Source organism: Nothoprocta perdicaria, unplaced genomic scaffold (assembly GCF_003342845.1).
Source record: "Nothoprocta perdicaria isolate Ctin4 unplaced genomic scaffold, notPer1 scaffold_41, whole genome shotgun sequence".
Lineage (NCBI taxonomy): Eukaryota > Metazoa > Chordata > Aves > Tinamiformes > Tinamidae > Nothoprocta > Nothoprocta perdicaria.
Window position 1 is genome coordinate 3,344,074 of NW_020455655.1, and position 20,394 is coordinate 3,364,467.

Consider the following 20,394-nt stretch of genomic DNA (forward strand, 5'->3'; position numbering starts at 1 on the left):
AGAAATATAAAAGAAAGGAAGGCATACTTCACCCTGGGACTGTGGAACTGAGAGTGAAAGAGTACCAGCAGTAAGAAAGAGAACACGATGTCTAAGGGAAACAAAGAAGACAGAATATTTAGCAAAAGGTGGAAGACAAATTGCATAATGCTTATGAAAAGATATGTTTCTGTTTGAACTCGGAGAAAAAGGACTGGCTGGAAAAGGAGCTAAAGAAGAGGCAGAGTAATTCCAGGCTGACTATGGCCACTGCTCGGGGAGCTCTCACAGCTCGCCACACAGCCCAACGGGCTGAAGCAGCCAGACAGTGCATGAAGAGTGAACCTGCAGAAGGCACCTGCTTAGGAGGGTCCTTTCTTGATGGTATATAAATTCAGAAGTATGAGTGAACTCACGTACCTTCAGGAGTTTGTTTACTCACTATTACATCTCTAAGCTTAAGCTCTTGAGCATTTCTTCAAAATAGAAGAAATTATCAAGCAGGAAAGCAACCCCAATGAAGAGTCACTACTGACTACCAAAACACCACTAGAGATGCCCAGAGAGCAGAGTCTCTGCTATTAAAGGGAGGGTTTGCTGGGGTGTTCCTGGGGGRCTTACCAAGGCATTCAGTCTGGCTGTCGCTCACGGTGAATCCCTCATTGCATTCACATCTGTAACTTCCCACGGTGTTTACACAGCGGCCGTTCTCACAGAGCCCTGGCTTCGTCTGACATTCATTCTCATCTGTGTTTTTGAAATGATAGATAAAAATCAAGCCTCTCTCAAAAAGTTCCATAGAAGCTTTTCAAACCTTTGTTAAGCCATACACTCTGTCTCTTTAAAGTTGCATAAATACTGATTTTCTTAAAATTCTCAGAGGAGAATTCAATTTTCAGAGGAAAGATGGCATCCAGGCTCAACACTGGCTCAAACCATTTTGCTACAGACTTTTCTCTGCAACACGTTCCTCATTGTTTTTCAAAATTATTTGGCAGTTGCAGCTTCACTTTTGAAAGCACTGAAAAGTTTAAAACCAATACAGATCTACATTTGTGTCAGAGAGACACAAGCTTACAACAGTGGGCCCAATTCTCTGCTTTCTTCACTCAGAGCAATTCAACAGCAGTACAAACTGTTTGTAAAGACAGACCCCTCTAGATTTTCTATCTATTGCCCAGAYGCATGCACAGAGTGAGGGGAACAGGGAAGGAAGGAGTGCACAGCACCAGTAGATCTGTTATAAAAGTAGTTGCATAATTCTTCCCCTGAGTTCCTTAATATGATGTTAAATCCAAAATTCCCAGCTCTGCTGTGGAACTATGTGTTTACAGGGATTCTCCACTGGAGCCTCACTTACCTATACAGCCTTCTGCGTCTGGTCTGGGCTGATAGCCTGGTCCACAGATACACATGAAGGTGCCTATTAGGTTTTTGCACTCCATTTGTTTTGAGACGCAGTCATCAATCCCTTCTTCACACTCATTCTGGTCTAAAACACAGGTATAGACTTTGTTACAGACAGACTCTCTAGGAAATTCACCACAGTAACTTTGGAGTTTTAATCATAATCAAATACTATGCAAGATTTACTGTGCTAAATAACTATAAGATATACTAGGTTAGGGAAAATTGATTCCTCACTAAATGCTCTTTTTCTTTTTCAGGGCAAGATAAAGCCACGTCACCTAATATGAGGTAACTTCAGGCAGATTTATGATTTTAAAGGCAAGATAAGGTTGATATCATCAACTCCATAATGCAAACCATTGAATTTCATCCCAAATCTTCTCTGGCATGGTTACTTTTTGGGATGAAAGCTCCAGTGTGCTAGTGCAGCAGCCTGGCAGAACCTTTACCTCTGCACATCCTGCGGTCCTCTCGCAGGACGTAGCCCGTGGGGCACTTGCACTCGTAGGAGCCGAAGGTGTTGACGCAGCGGAAGGCGCACAGCAGAGGGTTCTGGACGCACTCGTTCACATCTGCGGGGGAAGCGACAGAGGCCACACGCGGTGTGAAACGGGCTCTTGCAACATGCAGCAGGCAAGAACACACAGATTTGAGGTACGTTGGACACCACAAATCCCAGTTTGCTGAGTTTTAATGCTTGACAACCCCCAGTTCTGCTCATTATAGATTTCTGCTTAGAACAGCCAACAGGCATCCTATTTGCCAGGATGTTTGCACAGCTACCTGAAGTTCCCCTATCTTTGATGGCAAACAGTCAACGGAAATAATCTCCAGATCCATGCTGCCAAAATACTGTCAGAAGTTAAAACATCTCTTTTATGCATCCAGGCTGAATTTTTATGGCTAGCTATTTTTAAATTCTAGTTGCATAAATCCAAATCTTTGTACCTGGAGTTCCACAAGACATTACCTGTATGGAAGCATTTTCATTTTGAAGTGCCCTTATGCACACTCTGTGTTACACCAGAAATTACTGCTAACGATGTTTGCACACTCTGCTGATCCCTCCCTCTGCAACTGGAGCCTTTCACTCAAATTCCACAGGGAGCTGAATGAAGCTCTAACTGCACATGAAGTGGAAACAAGCTAATGCAAAAGTATAATCATCCTCTCGCAAAGGATTGCAAACTAGATTGTGGCAGATAGTTTAAGAACAGCTGTGTCAGGTCAGATGAGAGTGTCAGAATGCCCTAGGACATTTTCCTCTCTCTGGTAGTAACTGGAGGATATTTTAAAAAAGGAGGGAAAAAAAAAAAAAAACCCAGCTTACTGTATATGCAGAGATCTTTTCTCGATACACCCTTTTTTTAAGACAAATTTAAGGGCTTCCACAGCCAAAAGCTACATCTAAGCTATCAAGCTTAATTTCCATTGATGAATTCCCACACAAATTTGTACAATCTCTCCTGGAACAATTTATTCTTGTGGCCTCTCTAATACTCTGCAGCAATGAGTTCCACAACTTCAGTAAGTACTGTGCATATAAAAAATGTTTGCTTTGGTTTGTCTTACATTTTCCCTCTTGCTCTGGTACATTTACCAGTCATGGCTTTATACATTTCAGTCACACATTTCTTCAGACACATTTCCACAGTAAAAATTCTAGTGTAATTAATTTTCTTCATCTCTCTTCTATACCTTTGATCTTCCTTAATAACTTGTTCTTTCAACATTTCCATATTTTTCCTTTTGGAATGGGAAACCAAAGAACTGGAAATCTTCAACATAAGTGTACCATGGTTGTTTTAAAGTACTGTAAGTGGGTTTTCTGTTCTGTTCTCTCCTTCCAAACAAACCCAAGAATTAAGTTTTCTATTCTGATCTTTGCTTAGCATTTCAGAAATAAGCCACAGTGTCTTTCTGCACTCAAGAGTTATTTGGGAGATAAACTAAAAGGGCAAGCACACTGGGGAGTGTTTTGCAGGGGACACACCCCAACATGCTCCCTGGGAAGACCATTAGTAGTTATTATCTCAAAGCTTGTTCACTCAGTTTCCAGGAAAAGGTACCACATTTCAAGGTGGATACCAGAATAAGGATTTTTCTGCTTCAGATAAAGATGCATCATTCCAAAAGCGTCTATTTTTTTTTTTAGCTGCTCTACTTTACCCAGTTGTTTCTGAAATCAGGAGACAGTATTTCCCCATACAACTGGAATCACCATCCYGAACGCTTGGGAGTCTCACCTTCACAGGTCATCATTGGTCCAGGCTCAAATCCCTCAACGCAAGTGCATTCAAAACCTCCTATCACATTTCTGCAAGTTCCATTTCCGCATGGATTTCCAACAGCACATTCATCAGTATCTGCAGGCAGTTAAATCAAGGCAAGAGTAGAAGGTTACRCTCAACTAGAAAGTAAAAAACTTAAGGTTATTTATATCTGCCAGTTCAAAATCCAAGAACTCACTTAGGTTAGTGAATTGCCTGTTGAGTCCCAGCAAAATTTGGGACTGGCAGAGGTTATGTGACCTAAGGCCCCTCTCAGAGTAGGAAGAACTTAGAGCAGGTTGCTGAGGCCCTGCCCAGTTGGCTTTTGATATGGATATTCCACAATATTAGGCAATATCCCCACTGCTCCTTAATTAAGAACTTAGGGATTCAGAAGATGCTTTAAAATGGAAGATGAAACAGCTAAACTTACCCACACATTGAGCTCCCTCCAGGATGTAACCATACGGACATTCACAGCGAAAAGACCCATCTGTGTTGATACACTGTCCAAATTTACAGTTATCTGGATCACGACACTCATCCACATCTTGACCAGAAATACAAAGAACATATTTAGTGCACTTCATTTAGATTTAGATCTCTCTCAAAGAACAAGTTTTGCTATGGCAGAAAATATTCCAGAGCTCACAACAAAGAATACTAATCTTATTTGTAGTTTGATTTGCTGGGATAAGGCACAGAATCCAACTTGCAGGTCAGCTTTCAGAAAGCAAAACAGAAATCRATTCCGAATACAAGATAAAATACCTCTCCGAGCAGGGCCACTGGGAGAAGAGGAGATATCACAAACAGTTGCCAACCAACTTTAAATTAAATGAAAAACTTTTGCCAATACAACTGAAGTGTTGTTTGTCTTGGGAGAAAATATAATGCAGTGAGGGGAATAGGGAAGTAATTCGCCTGATCCAGTAGTGTCCGCACTAGTGAATTAAAAGCTTTCACTGTAAAAAACCTACRTATATTCCACATGAAAGGGAAAGCATATGATATGGCCCATACACAAGTTTCCTAGAAAGTCAGCTCAATCTAAATTAAAAAGCTAAATGTGCTGCTCTAAAACAGGATTCATTTCTGAGATATGAGAGATTCATGGTTGAATTTATCTGTACATATGTCTGTACAAATGATCAAAAACAATGTCTACACATTTCTAAACTCATGGCTTTAGGAAATACTTGCAGAGGAGTTTTCTCAGTTGAGAGGGAGGACAGCTATGGCATACTAATGGGTAACATTTCAGGCACGTACCCAGCCTTGCATCACCAGGTCCAACAAGGATGCCAATTCCAAATGGACAAATCTGCCGGAATGCCTCTGTAAAAAACAACCAAGCAAACAAATAAACAAACAAACAAACAAACGAGTCAAATTAAATCCTGTCTTGGCAATCAACAATACCCATGAGCCAGAGAACCACTAGCAGTGATTCATCCTTCCAGTCAGATACTGGCAGCAATCCTCATTATTTTAATGCACTTAATATGTCTTTGTATGCGTCCATGCCCATGAACTCACTCATGCTCAGATTCAGAACTATAATATCTAAAACTAAAATTTAAGGTAGCCTTTCCCACATGTGAAGTAAGCAGCCTGCGTGCCGAGTTTGCCAGCCTGCTTTCAGGTGTGATATGGAGCAGATCATGTCAAAGACAACAACCAAGCAGCTAAACTCCACTGCCCAGGACATGTTAAGGCATAAATTTCATAGTCTCTAATGCCTTGCTAATCATGGTTTCACAAAGGATAATAAAAAGGAAAGTGTTCAGCAATTTGGGGTAAGAAGCCTTTCCTTTACTAGAGCCTCAGACAGGCCATTTCATTCCAGGTCCTTTGCAATGATGAGCTTTTTTTTTTTTTTAAGCTATAAAACATGGCCAGAAAATGTGACCATGGTGACTGATATGCGGACCTACTTCTATTCCTACTGTTCTTAAAAGAACTAGAGATATGTCGGGTTATGGTGTCACTTCCTATATTTCCTTACAAGTAGATGAATTCCATTCATCTGTCAGATTTGTACAGTCAGAGCTTATCAAGAAACTAACACTTTCCTCGACTGTTAGGATCTAGCACTATACACTCCACCCAACCATGCTGACAAATCTGCAATGAGAACACAGAATACRTATTGCTGCAAAGGCATCTACAGAGAYCACTGACAATTATTATGGTTAAACACTGCTGGAAAAATTATTTTCCCTAATTCTTTTTTTTAGAAGAATCCCAATATTTCAGTTCAGTTCATGACACCAAGTATTTAATAACTCACCATCTGCTTCCTCTGGGCAGAGTTCACATGGATCACCCCATCCCTGTCCCTTCAAGGCACAACAACACTCTTGCTTGGAGTGGTTTTGGGACTTTGGCACAGAACATTTTCCATCTTCAAACTTGGTAAAGCAGTAACTCATTCTCAGATCTGCATAAATACAAAGATATTGTTATATCCAGGTAGACTGACTTTGTTACAATTTTTCATTTTAGGACTTAGTGCAAATTTACAGGGGAAAAAAAAAAGGACAACAAAACTCTCAACTCTTATCTGAGGCTATCAAGAAGGAGCACTGTGAGCTCTGACTGGAGAGGAATGAAAAGGAAGATAAGCTCTCTATCCCAGTGAAGGAAAGTTGTGGGATGAAGCTGCCTACTTCAGGCAGGGCAAAGGAGGAAGAGTTTTCCTCCACTGTTTGGCAGAGAGGGCTGTAATCCTCCATTTTCTTCCTCCTCTTTATAAAGGCTGAACATTRGTTTAATTTATTTTTATTCCATTATTATTAAGAATCATTTGAGTCAAGAGATTTGAATCAATTTGTAACAATGATATTGTGTAGAATTAAAGTGACAGAGGCTATTTCCAACAGGAYTTCCCCTTCCTCATCCTCTCCAGACATATACAGAAAACAAAACATCTGGCCCTGTGGCACAATGTTTCACTCCTTTAAGCTGGGTAAAGATGCTGGAGTAGAGTTGAGATCACAGACCACAAGTATCCAGCAGGCAGAGCTGGCAGCTCCCTGGCTTGGCAGGCAGACAGCATCAGGGCAGCTGCTCATCCAGTTTTCTGGCTGTAGCAATGCTGGGCAATGTCCAGACTTTATAAAAGTTCTAGGTAATGGGAAGCTTTAAGCAAGAGTTTATTGGCCACAGAAACTCAAAAACCCAGTCCTTAGGGGATATGGAGAAACACATTGCTCTAAGTTCACAAACATGTATTTTCCTCTGACATTATGCATAAAACAGGAACTCCTGATAAAGAACAAGATTCTTTTGGGGAGTGGGTGGGTGGGAGAAGGTACTTTCCTCACCTGAGAACAGTTCGACCAGCTTAAAGAAATCTCATTTGCAGAAGCTACAAGAGCACAGCTAAAACAGCCCTGCTACTTTCACAGGGTTGAGAGAAGCAGCTGTGCCAAACTGCATGGTGGTTTGGAGACTTGGATGAACGTTACTGCAGGTTGGATTCATTTTACCAAAACCACAGTTTCATTTAGCCCACTGTGAAGTGAAGAACTCACTGTGGTGTCAACAAGTATCRCTGTTCTGTGCCAAGTATAACTATGGAGGTCCTCGTAAAGGTCTTACTCATCAGTGGTTCCTACTGTGCACACTGTATATAGATATTTAATGATATATCTACTTAATCATTTCCAAAGTCTTTAAAATAACTCTCTCTAATTTGCTRTGCTTATTCTTAACCAAGAGAATAAACCAACCTACAGCTTTTCATTAGCAGATGTTCAGCTTTTAGCATCTGACAACTGTCTCAGTGTCCCTGCTTAGGCTCTGAACAGCGTTTGCTGCATTTCGGAAGCCACAAAAGCACTTCAATCTGTTTTCTAAGCAAATTGGTTCTTATCATCCACGCAACACTTTTTTCCACTGATCTTTCCACTCACATATTTGCAGAGAGGAATAGCACATAGCAAGTGTTACAGAGAACTTGGTAAGAGCCTTACTCCTGGAAGTGGTGCTCGTAGCACTGCACTGCAGAAGAGCAGTTGTCTCCTCTCTGCACTCATGCTCCACCTCGGTTAAATACAACAAGTCTAGACAGAGTTCCAAGAAGCTGGAATGTTTCTTTCAGGGATGCAAGAAAGCAAAGCAGGGCAATGGAGTTTCCTCATCTAAACCGATGCATTTAGCATTATCTTTGTCCCTTCTCCACCTGCCTCGTCTTTTTCTTCCCCAATCTTTTCTTTAATAAAAACAAATATTAGGGGCTGACAGCACCTGRTCTCAAGCACAGAATTATCATGTTCTCCTTGTGAGAAACACTCAGTCTACAGTGCCTTTGTTACAGGGTGCTAATAAGGTTTTTATAAAACAGAAGAAAATCCCTGAAAAGGTCAGAAATTCATGGCAGTGAATTTACCTTGGCATCGTCTCCCCGTGGAAGATATCACAAAGCCCTCTGGACACAGACATTTGAAACTGCCTGGAGTGTTGCTGCATGTGCCCAGTGCACAGATTTCTGGCTGTTCCACACACTCATCAATGTCTATAAGAAAAGTAATTCAAGAGATGAGAAATTAAAACGTCTATACTGGCAGCCGTTCAACATAAAAAGCGTAACTACATTATCTCTGAAATCTAGTAGATTTAAAAACACAAATGTCAATAGAAAAACAGACAGATGGACAAGAAATCCCTGTGTGAAATGGAGGGCTAGTTTTTATGCAGTGGTGCACCTCACTACTGCAACATCAGCCAAACTGCCTGTGATCAGGTCCCTCTTGGGATCAGATCAGGCAGCTSTGATTCAAATGAACAGAGATTTCTCTCTGAGAATGCAGAGTGGCAATAACTGCGAGTGGGTAGGAAAACAGCGGAAGAATTAATACAAACACACCTTCACATCTGTCATTTTGCAGGACATATCCAGGAGGACAAATACATCTGAAAGATCCATCCAAGTTCTGGCATGTGCCTGGCGAGCATTTTCCAGGCTCCAATACACACTCATTGATATCTGAAAGAAGAGAAGGGCTATAGTATTATCTCAAATCAATTATTTCAATAAACCTGCTGCTTTAATTTTACTCCCATCAAGTTAAGAGCGGAACTTTCCAGGAGTAGAGGAGGATTCCTCTAGTTCTTGAGCCTTTGGCAGGAGCTAGATCCATGATCTAGCTAACATTAAATGAAAAAGAAAAGACTTCTCAGGCTAGGCAATGAGTATTTGCTCATYCTCTACAAGGCAGAAAAGGGCTAAGAGAGCAACTGCAGCTGATGGAGGGCGGAAATCAAGGGGTGCAAAGCACCCAAAGCTTTTTGCTTGCTTTTATGTTCAACAGTTAAGTCTACCAAAAAAAGAAATGCTGCAGTACATTATCATCATTTTCTTCTGCTAGATACAGTGATAATAGCCTGAGAATTTTTTTTTGATATCTTCACTGTTTTACTCAAGAATGGGTGTTCAAGGTTTGCTGCAGGTCTTCTACCATAAGCCAAAGCACTTACCAATACAAGTCCTTCCATCCAGAGCCACCTCGTAGCCATCATTGCACAGACACTGGAAGGACCCTATTGTGTTCACACACTGACCATTCCTGCAGAGCATCCCGTTTCCACTTGCACACTCGTCCACATCTAAGAAAAAAACATTGAAAGATGCATGAGAAATACATGCAATAAGTAAAACTGAGTACACGAGAGCTCTGTTCAAATTGTACCAGCACAGAAACTGCTATCATCAATCAACCCTTAGTTCAAAAGCAAGTGAAGAAAAAAATACCACTATTTGTCTATGTTATAAAATTTCCAACAAATAGCAGGATTAAAGCAAAAAAAAAAAAACGGGGGAGAATTGAATATTTCTCATGCAAACACTCAAGTAGTTACAGAAAGTGAGGACTCTCATCACAAATTTAGTGTTTACTGGAGATGAACATTTTTTTTTTGTCTCTAATGCAGAGACCATGCAAGACAGGAATCATATTTAGTGGAGAAGATGGCACTAATGCCAATTCCATGAGAAACACAAAATCTTAGAAACACTAACTGCTCTCAGCAGTGCTTACCTATGCAGTCATTGTTGTGCGAGAGGATGAACCCCAAGTTGCAGCGGCAGTTGAAGGAGCCAATGGTGTTTCTGCAGGTTCCGTTGCCACATGCATCTCTTTCACACTCATTAATATCTACAAAAGACAGCAAATRGCACCAAGGATTTTAATCACTGATGGGGAATGCAAAGCCTTACCAACTACCCCACAAGCAAGGGAAATAACCCACTGGCAATAGASCAAATAGAAGGGAAAAAGAATAATTGTTGTGCCACCCCAAAAGAAGAAGTCACACAAGTTTATACATTTGGCAATAACATCTCAAAGAAACAATCAAAGGCCCATAAGTCATTTATCTAGAGCTCCAACCTCATTTTTCCCAAGGGAAGTCTAAGCCATTTTGGATCTTGAATGGCCTGAAATCTCCTCATCTTACCCAGATAACAGCTGCCAAAGGGTTAAATATAAAAGTTCAGTCTCTATTAAAGATGATTTTTCTTCTGAAAAGGGCAAGTCTCTGGTAGGGAATCTACCTTTCACTTATTCTGTTACCCAAAAAAGTTGTATGCAACTATTGAATTGCAATATTAATTTATTAGATTCCCTGCTCAAAGGAATAAATGATAGATCATTAAATATATATATAAGCTATTCATTACATAGAATATGTATTTAAAAGGTTTGTTCTTCTTGAACAAGATATTCTTCACTTGTTATCAGATTTATCTCTATTTGCCAGCTATGGTTTTTATCTGGTGGTAAACAGACCACAGTAAGTTCCTGTAATACAACTTCTTACAACAGAGAGAATAGGTTTCCATAAAGACAATCATTAAGCGCAARCATAGTTTAATTTGATATACTTGCCTATACACATTGTTCTGTCATCGTTGGTTTTGAATCCATTGTGACAAATGCAGTAGAAACTTCCAACAGTGTCAATACACTGCCCATGGCTACAGATATTAGGAATTTCTTGACACTCATTCCGATCTGGAAACAAAAAGGCCCATGGAAAGTTAAGCTTCCTAAACCACAAAGGTGGAAAGATTTTATAGCAGCAGTAATGCTAGTTAGAATCCAGTCTTCATTTAARAGAGTTGTTTATTAATAAAAAGCATGACTAAGCACATGTTAGCAAACCGGTTATTTACTTGGAATTGACATTTTCAAGGTGTGCAGAGCTGAGAACAACATCTTTTGTGCAAATTCTGTTCAGTGATCACAGTTTTGTGCTGGAGGGAAAGCACATCACCGTGGCTTTGAAAAGCAGAGTTGATGACATGCAGTGTATGGGGAGCTTTCCGAGTGCTCTGCATTGTCTTTATAGCAGATATGAAAGCTACACATCCAGTAGAGTTTATACCCTCCTAATGAAGCAATTACTGCCACTGTGCTGCCTTGTAATAGCTGGGCATCTCTTACATTAATTCCATAGCTGACTGCTTGCTGCTACTCATTATGAAAGCTCTCAGCTAGAATTCAGGGTTTTATCAATAGCAAGTAAAACAAAACTTCAAAGAACAGAATGTTTCCCATCTAGCACATTTCTCTACATAACCTAAAGCAGGAATATGAATCAAATGAGATCTCTTTGACCGCTTCATCGACAAGATTTGATTTGTTTCCTGGTGCTTTTTACCTGCAGCTCCAAAATAGAAGAACTAAGGTATAACTACAGAGTTGTATGAGAATATACTGGATTTTAATGTACATAAATTCTTTTTTTTATATGCAGCCTAGCCAAAGGAGATGCACCTTTTCACCATGCTGTTCTCCATTTACCAGAAAATAAGCGTAAAGTTCTTCCTTACTGCAAAAAAAAAGTATGTATTAAATCTCCTTTTCCTGTCTCTATACTGTCTCTTCTCTGTGTTCCACTCACAACACTGATAATCCCAACATGCCCCTATTGCCAACATCACTATGTGGGGGGAACGCTGAATATGAGAACTGTTTAAAAATTGGGAAGCAGAAATCTCAGATTTCTCAGGCTGAAGTGTCACATATGAGTTTATAGGAAAAATCATTTATTATACCACAGCAGATAGCACTAAAATAATATTATTCTGACACAGAGGGATAAAAGCATTACTCATCATACTAGTGCCATACTAGTGCTTATTATATATCATATCTCTGCTTCAACAGCATATGGGCTGTTGGGGTATATGAACATCTTCCAAGCAGTAGCCAGGTTGATCCAATCCTGCAAGGTGCTGAGCACTCTGCTTTCAGTAGAACGGTTGGAAATTTCCTTCCTTTGCAGGATTAAGTTCTTTATCAACTATTTTTGTTTTGACTCTTAATTGTTTAACTTTATTTTCACTAAACATAAAGTAAGAGCAAAATACAGGGAAGTATCACTGTGTATGCCAATTCACTTTGGGTATTGTAACCCATATCAGAACCTTCCCTGGCTTTCCTGTACCACTGTAACGAGGCCATAAAACAAAGATTACATTAGGAATATATTGAATATTTACATGTACTGCTGCATAACTTAACCAAACAAAGTTTTAGTTCTCATAGTAGYGTTCTGCTTGTTCCTACACCCTTTTCCCATGAGGCTCTCACCAAACAATGAGAAACTGTACTGCAGGGAAAAATGCACTTCCTAAAACTCAAGTACTCTGAGGCAAAAATCTAAGGAAAATGTTAATAATTTCCTTTGTAATTATTATTTTGTCCAGAAACATATATAGTATTAATGGCTGTTGGCTCACAGCACTCTCTAAAAATCTCTGTGTTTCTTCAAATAATCAAGATAACATGAATGCCCCTCTGGGCTAGAATAGTAGAAGAAAGAGCAAATAGATTAGAGTCCTACTCGGTGAATATTGAAAAATAATGTTCAGGGTCCTGTTCAAATATATAGAAAAGTTAGGAAGTTTAACAATAAGTTTTTAGAATTAGTAATTGCATGTGGTCTGGCAGATAAGCCATCTTATCAGTAGAATAATCCTGYAAGCATTGATTTTTAAGTGAAAATACAAGTGGCAAATAAAGTTTCAGAACATATTTAGCAAATCACAATAAAAAATAAAGAATTTAGGCAAAGGAAGGGGAAAATAACTCGTGTGACTGAGCTTTTAGTGTCAGAAAATAGTTAGTCTTGAGGCAGTGTATAGYCTTTGTCTTCCCTCAATAGACATGCTATGGGTTAGAGAAAAAAAACTATTGAGGTTGATGAAATAAAGTGGAAGATAAAACACCTACTCAGGTGACTAATCACATCTGCCTTTRCAGAATGGGTCCATTAGTAGAATGCTTGCGGGTTTTCCTAAAAGGAGCTAAGCCCACAAAATCATCTGGAACATTAAAACCATTTTTTTTTTCTCTAAGATTTCTCTTAGAAGCTACTCTTTTCTGCAGGTTTTCACAAAAACAAGCCAGAAATACTCACCAGTACAGCGGCCAGTTGATGTGAACCTGTAGCCAGGTTTACAATCACAACGGTAGCTACCAGCTGTGTTGACACATTCCGCATTCTGTTGACACACTGGTCCATTCTGGCATTCATCAATATCTATTAATACAAAAAACACATGTGATTGTTACGGTAAGCTGACATTAGAAAACAAAACTTCTGTGGTTTTATGTATTCTCTTACTCAATTGAAAGTATGTCCTTTTAATTCATTTAAAGAAGTATATTGATGAAAGTAGATATATAGTCAGATTCGGTTATAGTCCTGAAATGACCCCAAGCCTACATATTCCATTCCTAAAACATATTCCTGTTTAGAGGTTTTATATAATAGTTTTCTGAAGATGTTGGAATGCCCAGGAAGGTTCTTCACAATATTTCACTGTTTTCAATGCTTTCCTTTGCAGTATCTACTTTGTTACCAGTCAGTAAGTCTCATCAGCACACCAGAAAATGAATGCACTTCATACTACTGCCTTTAATTTCTCCATGACTCTGACTAATACAATGCTAGAATATGTTTAAGTTGGCAAAAAAATTCATGTGCTTAGGGTATTTACAGAAATCTTTGTTTTCTTGCAAAAATATTTTGGAATAATAAAATAATATTCTCATGATCTGACTAAGGAACACTATCCTCTTCTTGGCTTTCCTGCCAAATGTGAAAAACATTGTTTCTTCTCATGACTGCTGACTCATGCTCTTTCAAGAATTTTGACGGTAGATGAAAAATCTGGTAGTTTCTATGTAAAAGAACTAAAAGCCTTAAATGTTTAGATTTAGTCTGATAATAAGTCTTTCCTCTTGATAGGATACCTTGATCTCATTTCTCTGCAAGCAAAGCACCATACCTTCACAGATCAGCAGCTTGTCATTGTAAAAGAAACCCACTGGACACTCGCAGCGGAAGCTGCCAACCATGTTGATGCAGATTCCATTTTCACACACTCCAGGAATCTCTCTGCATTCATCAATATCTGCAAGAARAGACATTTCAAGTACTTGTAAACGTACCTCACTAAATCCTCTACAGAACGATTTCCTTACACATTTATTCGTAGGAGAATAATCAAATGTACTACATGAGCATTAGAACRTTTACTGCAAGTTATGCCAATAGTGCAAAGGTGTTTCCTCAAGGTCTAACTCCTAACCATAACCAARATATATCCTGTCATACAGGGGGCACAGGACAGCACGTTACCTTCCCCATCTCCAGCACCCAACCCCTTGATCAGCCTCCTCATCTTCCTTATTGTTACAGTGAACTTATGGAAAGAGCCCTCCTGGCACTCCTACTAAATACTGTGGAGCTTTTATTTATGCATGTTGGCATGACCCAAGATCTCCGTGCTGTACTATACCCTGACGAGCTTTATATAGCTAAAGACAGCTTCGTGAGACTGGGACTGAGCAGACATTAGGGCAAACAGTTCAGTGCTTTGACCTTCTGTTGATGAATAGTCCAATTTGCTACAGTAAGTTGGCAAAGACTTTGGGTAGTAAATGCTATGAGGTAGATTTTGAAACTTTGCTCCTGCAAAATGAACTGGCAAACAGAAAAAGAAAGCATATTTCTCTAACTTCTTTAAGACTATGTTCTGCACTTCTTTAGAAGAATTTGCATCTAGTTAGCTGAATGCTGTGTCACAGTAACAGCTTAATTCTGAAGCACCTGATTACTGCTACATGCTGTCTCTGAGCTTTTTACAGGGTACACTATCTGCATCTTATTTGCATTGTTGTGTGAATAAAAACAAAAGGGAGTCCCAGAAGGGGTTTATTCACATTCTTGCCTTTGAATTCCTCATTCTCTCCCTCTTTTTGTTTTGCAATTTGTTACTCACGATTCAAATGTTACACACAAAAACATATGTGAGAAATATTCCAACTGAACAGCAAAAAGGATTTTTCTGTCAAACCAATACACAGGGGGATTGGTGTGAAATGTCAGAATAATTCTCTGCTTTAATCTGAAGGAAAGACTCCTATATCCTCTCAGAGCAAATGCCGCTTGGCCTTTCTCCCAGACCTCTTATCCGTGCTATCCATGACCTGCTCAAATATGCATGATTACAGTTTCTTTACAGCTTTATGTTGCCTTGATCACAAGCAGCAATGATCACTGCTGCCAGCTAGGAGGAGCTAGGCAGAAAGTTTGCAGGCTCAAATTTAAACAGAAGGCTGAGCTCATTGTGTCCTTTAGTTGTTATTCTTGCCCTAGAAAAAGTAACTGGAAAGACAATCCCTCCCCCTTTGCCTCTACCAGAGGCAGCATAAACTTTAGTTCACAACAGAAATCACAACTCACCAACTGGTAGTCCTGTATAAATGTCAATGAAAAAGCCAGGTCTCTGACTTCCACAAAGCGTGGAGAATTCATCTGCAGAAGAAAAGTAAAGTAGCAGTTTTAGTATTTATAATAAATAAATAAAATTTCATTACATTCTCTGCCCAAGAAAATTCTGTTTCTACTCTTTCAGCACCTACAGAGCATGCTGAAGCAGGCAGGCCCTTCCAAAGGCTTCCTATGGGATCTGCTTCCTATAGATTCACAGCCTCATGACCTCATTCAAAGGCTGCAAAAGTCAGCAGATAAAAAGATGTAGAGGGCTTGGGCTCATATGCTGTTTTTGCTATTCCTATGCTTATCTCTGTGCAGCACAAGTTCTTCTGCAAGTCCAAATACGACTTTTAAAAACTTGAGCCACCTTGGAGAAGGAAATCATCCAAATAATTTAAGAAGTTTGTTCTYGAGCCACCTTGAACTTGAGTGTGCTGTACTAGACTGACCTCTGCAAAGCATAATCCAGTGCAGAGGAGTCCTGTATGTCCATACAATTAGTCCAGAAATACCCACACCTCATATCTGTCARCCTGCCACAGATCATTCTCAGAAGAGACTGAAGTACCTTAGTAATTCCATAGGCACCAGAAAGGCCCTTTGAGGCAATCAGCAGTCCTACAGCACAACTCTTTCAGGCCAAGGACTGGAGAGCACATGGCAACTCTATTCAGGAGGCCATGCACACTGCTCTAGAGCTACTTTATACCCTGTTTTGGAGCTATGCCAAGCAAAGCTCCATCACTATGCCTTAGTGTTTGATCTACAAACCTTTGCTCAAGGGAGATATTAACTTAGTCACAAAGGAGGCAGGGCCAAGCAGTACAAGCACAAACCATTCCAAAAGGAAATAAACAAAGGCATTTTCTTTGGTTTGGATTAATCACCTTCATGCCAAAAAGGGGTAATTAATGCCTTCATTTTATACAAATACATAAAAGCAGAAAGGCACATAGAATCTCTCAAACAACGATATATGTGCCAGGAGTAACCATCATGTCACCCAGGCTTTCAAGTAATTTTGCAACGCAAAAAACCTACCAGTGCTAGGGATAGGGCACTGTTCACAAGGCTTATTCCATGCACGTCCAATGTTGTAGGAACAGCAGCACATTTTCTTGGTCATATTAAAGAGCAGCTCTCCATCACAGGTCTGGTTGTCTGCGTAGTAATTTCTGTAGCACAGACTTCTTCTCATATCTGCAAAAAGGAAGAAAAACCCAATGCACTAACAACTCTTATGAAAGATGATGTAACCAAAAGGGGTTAGAAGTTACCTCCTTTAATATGTACTTTTTATATTGCTTTCAAGTAGGTGCTATAGCACTGTAAAATACTACAGAAAAGCTTGTCCCTAGAATATCAGCATAAAAATATGAATAAGTGTTTGCAACACAAATGTTGTGTCCAATCACAACTCYAACACTGATCACACTCCAAGGATTTGATACTGGCCTTTTGCCCAACACTGTAAAAACATGAGCTTGTTTATGGTTCCCCTTAAAAGCTGTGCACAGTTTGTGACTTCATTCTGTGAGGACAGGGCAATTTTTGGTAGTTTCACATGCAGAAGCTTTTAATTGAAAAGCTGAGTGAAACTTGAAGTGGCTGACACAGAAAATACCACATTAAAGGAGATGTTTTGAAGAGGTGCTGAAGTATCTGTGTTTAAAGTTATCTGCCTCGGCTTATTTGATAAACTAATGAAAGAAAATTAATGAAAGACGACAGATGTTTTATATAGTTGATTCTTGCATTAAATGGAATTCAGAGGAATAATTTTGATTTGCACCAGCGAAAGTGCTGCCCCGAAGCATAAAGATAAACAATAAGTAAAAAAGAAACAACATACCCATACAGTTGTTCCCTCCGTTGACCTGCATGTAGTCGGGAGGACAAATGCAGGTGTAGTTCCCAACAGTATTGTAACATGTGCCCGGTCCACAGATGCCAGGAGTATCGCACTCATTTACATCTAGAGGAGAAGAAAAAGGCAGTGAGTGACCAGAGCACTTTCTCACTGTGCTTCCAAGAATGAAACTCTCAGCAGTGCACAGGGCAGGAACAGGCTCGCAGAGGGTAACTGAGGGGCTCCAAGTGTAGCCAGGGTCGCAGAGGGTAACTGAGGGGCTCCATGGCAGATTGGAACCTGCACAGAAGAGGAGGTCAAGGCACAGGTGGGTACAGAGCCCAGCTATGGTAGGAAGATGGGAGCTCTGTTGTGTCTAGATGACTCAGAGTCTGCAACTTGGTTTTTGCACCCATTGCACAAAAACGTATTTGAGCATCTTGTCCTGAATTCCCAGTTTTTGACAAAGACCAAAGCTGTTTCTTGTGGAGYGTCCTACCTCACTAACAATAATGCTAAAACAAAAGGAAAAGGATCCATCTAGGAGCTTAAGAGKTCAAAATTATCTCCTTAGCTTTATCATTTTAAACTAACTTTGACATACTACTAGGAATAAAAAATACAGGTAGTTTTCCTTGTAAACAGGCAACCATTTGTTGAGCTAAGCAAGTGCAATATGGACGAAGCACTTTTTCTTCTGCCTTAATTTCAGGTCTGAATCTTTTGCATTTCTGCTGTGCTCTTTACACCATAGGTATCATTAACATTATTAGTGGTCTGGAATCCAGAAGACAGTCTGGATATMAGGAAAGCAAGAATTTCAGAGTTTAAAGTTTGCATCCAGTACAATCTGACAAGCGTATGCAATGTGCTGAACATAAACTATTGATTGTGCTGAGGGATGCAATCTTTTTTTCTTTCTTTTTTTTTTTTTTTAATACAACAAATATTTTCAATTGGACAATCAGATTAGTGGGAAAGAAAAAAAGCAATGGATAAAAGTCATCAAAATATCAACCAGCCCAGCAAACTCAAGCAGCAAGTTTGGTTTTTATCTGATTTTTTATTCATTACCCATTAGTGATCAGTTATTTTTTAAAGCTGGTTATGAAATTATATTTAACTTCTACAAGAATTTTCAGATCTTCTGCCTTCAATGAAAACCTAATCAATCTAAACCAAAAAAAAAAAATGTTTATAAGTCAATCATCTTTCATCTTTCACTGCAAGATTTTTGCCTTCCACCCTTCAGWTTTACACTGCTTGGTCTGCTTCTGTTTATTTTAAGAGGCAGATAAATTCTACTGCATGTGATCTGTCATCACTTTTAGGGAAAAAGGGCAGAAAGATAATAAATGTTACATACCATCACACACTCGAGTATCTTCATTCAGGTAGTACCCTGATGGACACTGACACTGGAAGCTACCAAATGTATTGATACATTTTCCTCCTTGGCAAAGTCCAGGCAGCTCTTGACATTCATCAATATCTATTCGAACATGACCACAAAAATTATTTCACTCTATGAAAAAGCAACATTCATTGAAGAATTTCATAATTCTAGATATGTAAAAAATCCAAAACAATAAAAAAAATTACCCTCTAGTATAACTGTAATAGGGTTTGGTCGGAATCCTTCCCCTCCAGGGCAAAGAACTTTATATTCAGCTGAGAAAATAAATAAAATAAATAAATGCATTTATGAACCTAAAATTGTGGAAACATTTTCAGAACGAGCATCTTTGAAAGTTAATCAAATTATTTTAGACAATTTAAATCTAAAGTAGCAGGATAACAGAGCAGCAGCATTAGTTATTATTCTGTAATATCAACAAATGCTACTGTATACCAAGGTAAAGTGTTATGTGTAACAGCAAATTTGATGCCACAGGATGTCACAGGAGTGACATCTTGCTTTTTTTTTTTTAAACTCATTTTTATTCAATAAAAAAAAATCTTATTAAAAATACAGTAAATTTTAATGAAGACTTGTATGTTTTTTTCAGAAATTTGTCACCTGCATGTATATAGTAAATGATCACAGAAGCCCTTGAGCCACCTGGACCATATTGCCACGTCCAGGCCAGGAAAGACAACTTACTTGAGTTCACAGCTGGGCAATGTTCACAGGGAACCCCCCAAGCTTTGCCGAGGGAGCAACAACAAGAGGCCTTGGAAACACCCACTCCGATCTCATTGCTGCAGAAGGTGCCACCGTTATCTCCACGTGTTTTAACATCCAGGTAACAGTTGCCAGATCGTGTATCTGTTCAAATTGCAAACAATGTCAAACACTATACAACATAAAACACACGACAACACGTTGTCTCAGGATGAGGGATACCCTCTAACTGCTTTCATCGCTCATTGAGCTGCCTAGCAAAGTAACTTGCTTAGTCAAAAAAACAAAACTTTTCCCTCTCAGACAGGACAGTGCCATCCCTTGGCTTACTTGGACTGCTCACTGACTAGGGAACATACTCAGCACCATGAAGAACTGTACAGTCAGGTCTTATCTCATTTGAATACACATTCTTATCCATGTTTGCACTTCCTTTCAGTTCCAGAAACCAGTTGCTTTCTTCTCCTCTTGATATTAACAAGTATTATGCATGAAAGCTTATACTAAATGTTAAAAATTTCATTAACTTTTGATTTTGCAGGGCGTTTTTACATCTACAGTTGAGAGCCAAAATCCAGAGAAGTGCCAAGCAACCTGAGCCTAACACTTACAAGAGCATTTCCATGGGTCATGGAAGTTGTACCTAGCCAAGTGACACTCAAGAGCCCCAAGAGTGTGGGTGGCTTTATGCCACAGCTTCATTTGCCTGCCACCTTGGGACCAGCTGGATTTTGGGGTTAAGCTTGTTGAAATTTAAAATTGTGTCATGCCTGCTCTAAATTGTGGACAGCTGTAAGAAGCCCCAAGGGGTTGGTCCTGGCAGCTGGGCACTGCTGAAACACTACATTACACTGGACACATTCCCACTGCACTATTAGAACTTCTAAGCCAAGGGTAATAGGGTGGGAGACCTTGTGCATGACCTGTGATTTTGTCCCCAAACAGTTAGCACCGCAGCCCCT

At 39.5% G+C, this 20,394-nt stretch overlaps 1 protein-coding gene across 1 annotated transcript in view; it reads right to left on the reverse strand.

The window, feature by feature from the left end:
* The window catches only part of FBN1 (fibrillin 1), a 137,191-nt gene that overhangs the window by 11,694 nt on the left and 105,103 nt on the right, over positions 1-20,394 (reverse strand). The window contains exons 37-56 of the mRNA XM_026045677.1: positions 19,412-19,576; positions 18,910-18,978; positions 18,674-18,799; positions 17,311-17,433; positions 16,500-16,658; positions 15,426-15,497; positions 13,966-14,091; positions 13,092-13,214; positions 10,553-10,678; positions 9,704-9,820; positions 9,144-9,272; positions 8,533-8,652; positions 8,056-8,181; positions 5,953-6,102; positions 4,932-4,997; positions 4,093-4,209; positions 3,636-3,755; positions 1,839-1,961; positions 1,340-1,471; positions 601-726 (exon numbers count right to left, since the gene is read on the reverse strand). Coding sequence (XP_025901462.1) covers positions 601-726; positions 1,340-1,471; positions 1,839-1,961; positions 3,636-3,755; positions 4,093-4,209; positions 4,932-4,997; positions 5,953-6,102; positions 8,056-8,181; positions 8,533-8,652; positions 9,144-9,272; positions 9,704-9,820; positions 10,553-10,678; positions 13,092-13,214; positions 13,966-14,091; positions 15,426-15,497; positions 16,500-16,658; positions 17,311-17,433; positions 18,674-18,799; positions 18,910-18,978; positions 19,412-19,576 — 2,415 coding nt within the window. The remainder of the gene's footprint in view (positions 1-600; positions 727-1,339; positions 1,472-1,838; positions 1,962-3,635; positions 3,756-4,092; positions 4,210-4,931; positions 4,998-5,952; positions 6,103-8,055; positions 8,182-8,532; positions 8,653-9,143; positions 9,273-9,703; positions 9,821-10,552; positions 10,679-13,091; positions 13,215-13,965; positions 14,092-15,425; positions 15,498-16,499; positions 16,659-17,310; positions 17,434-18,673; positions 18,800-18,909; positions 18,979-19,411; positions 19,577-20,394) is intronic.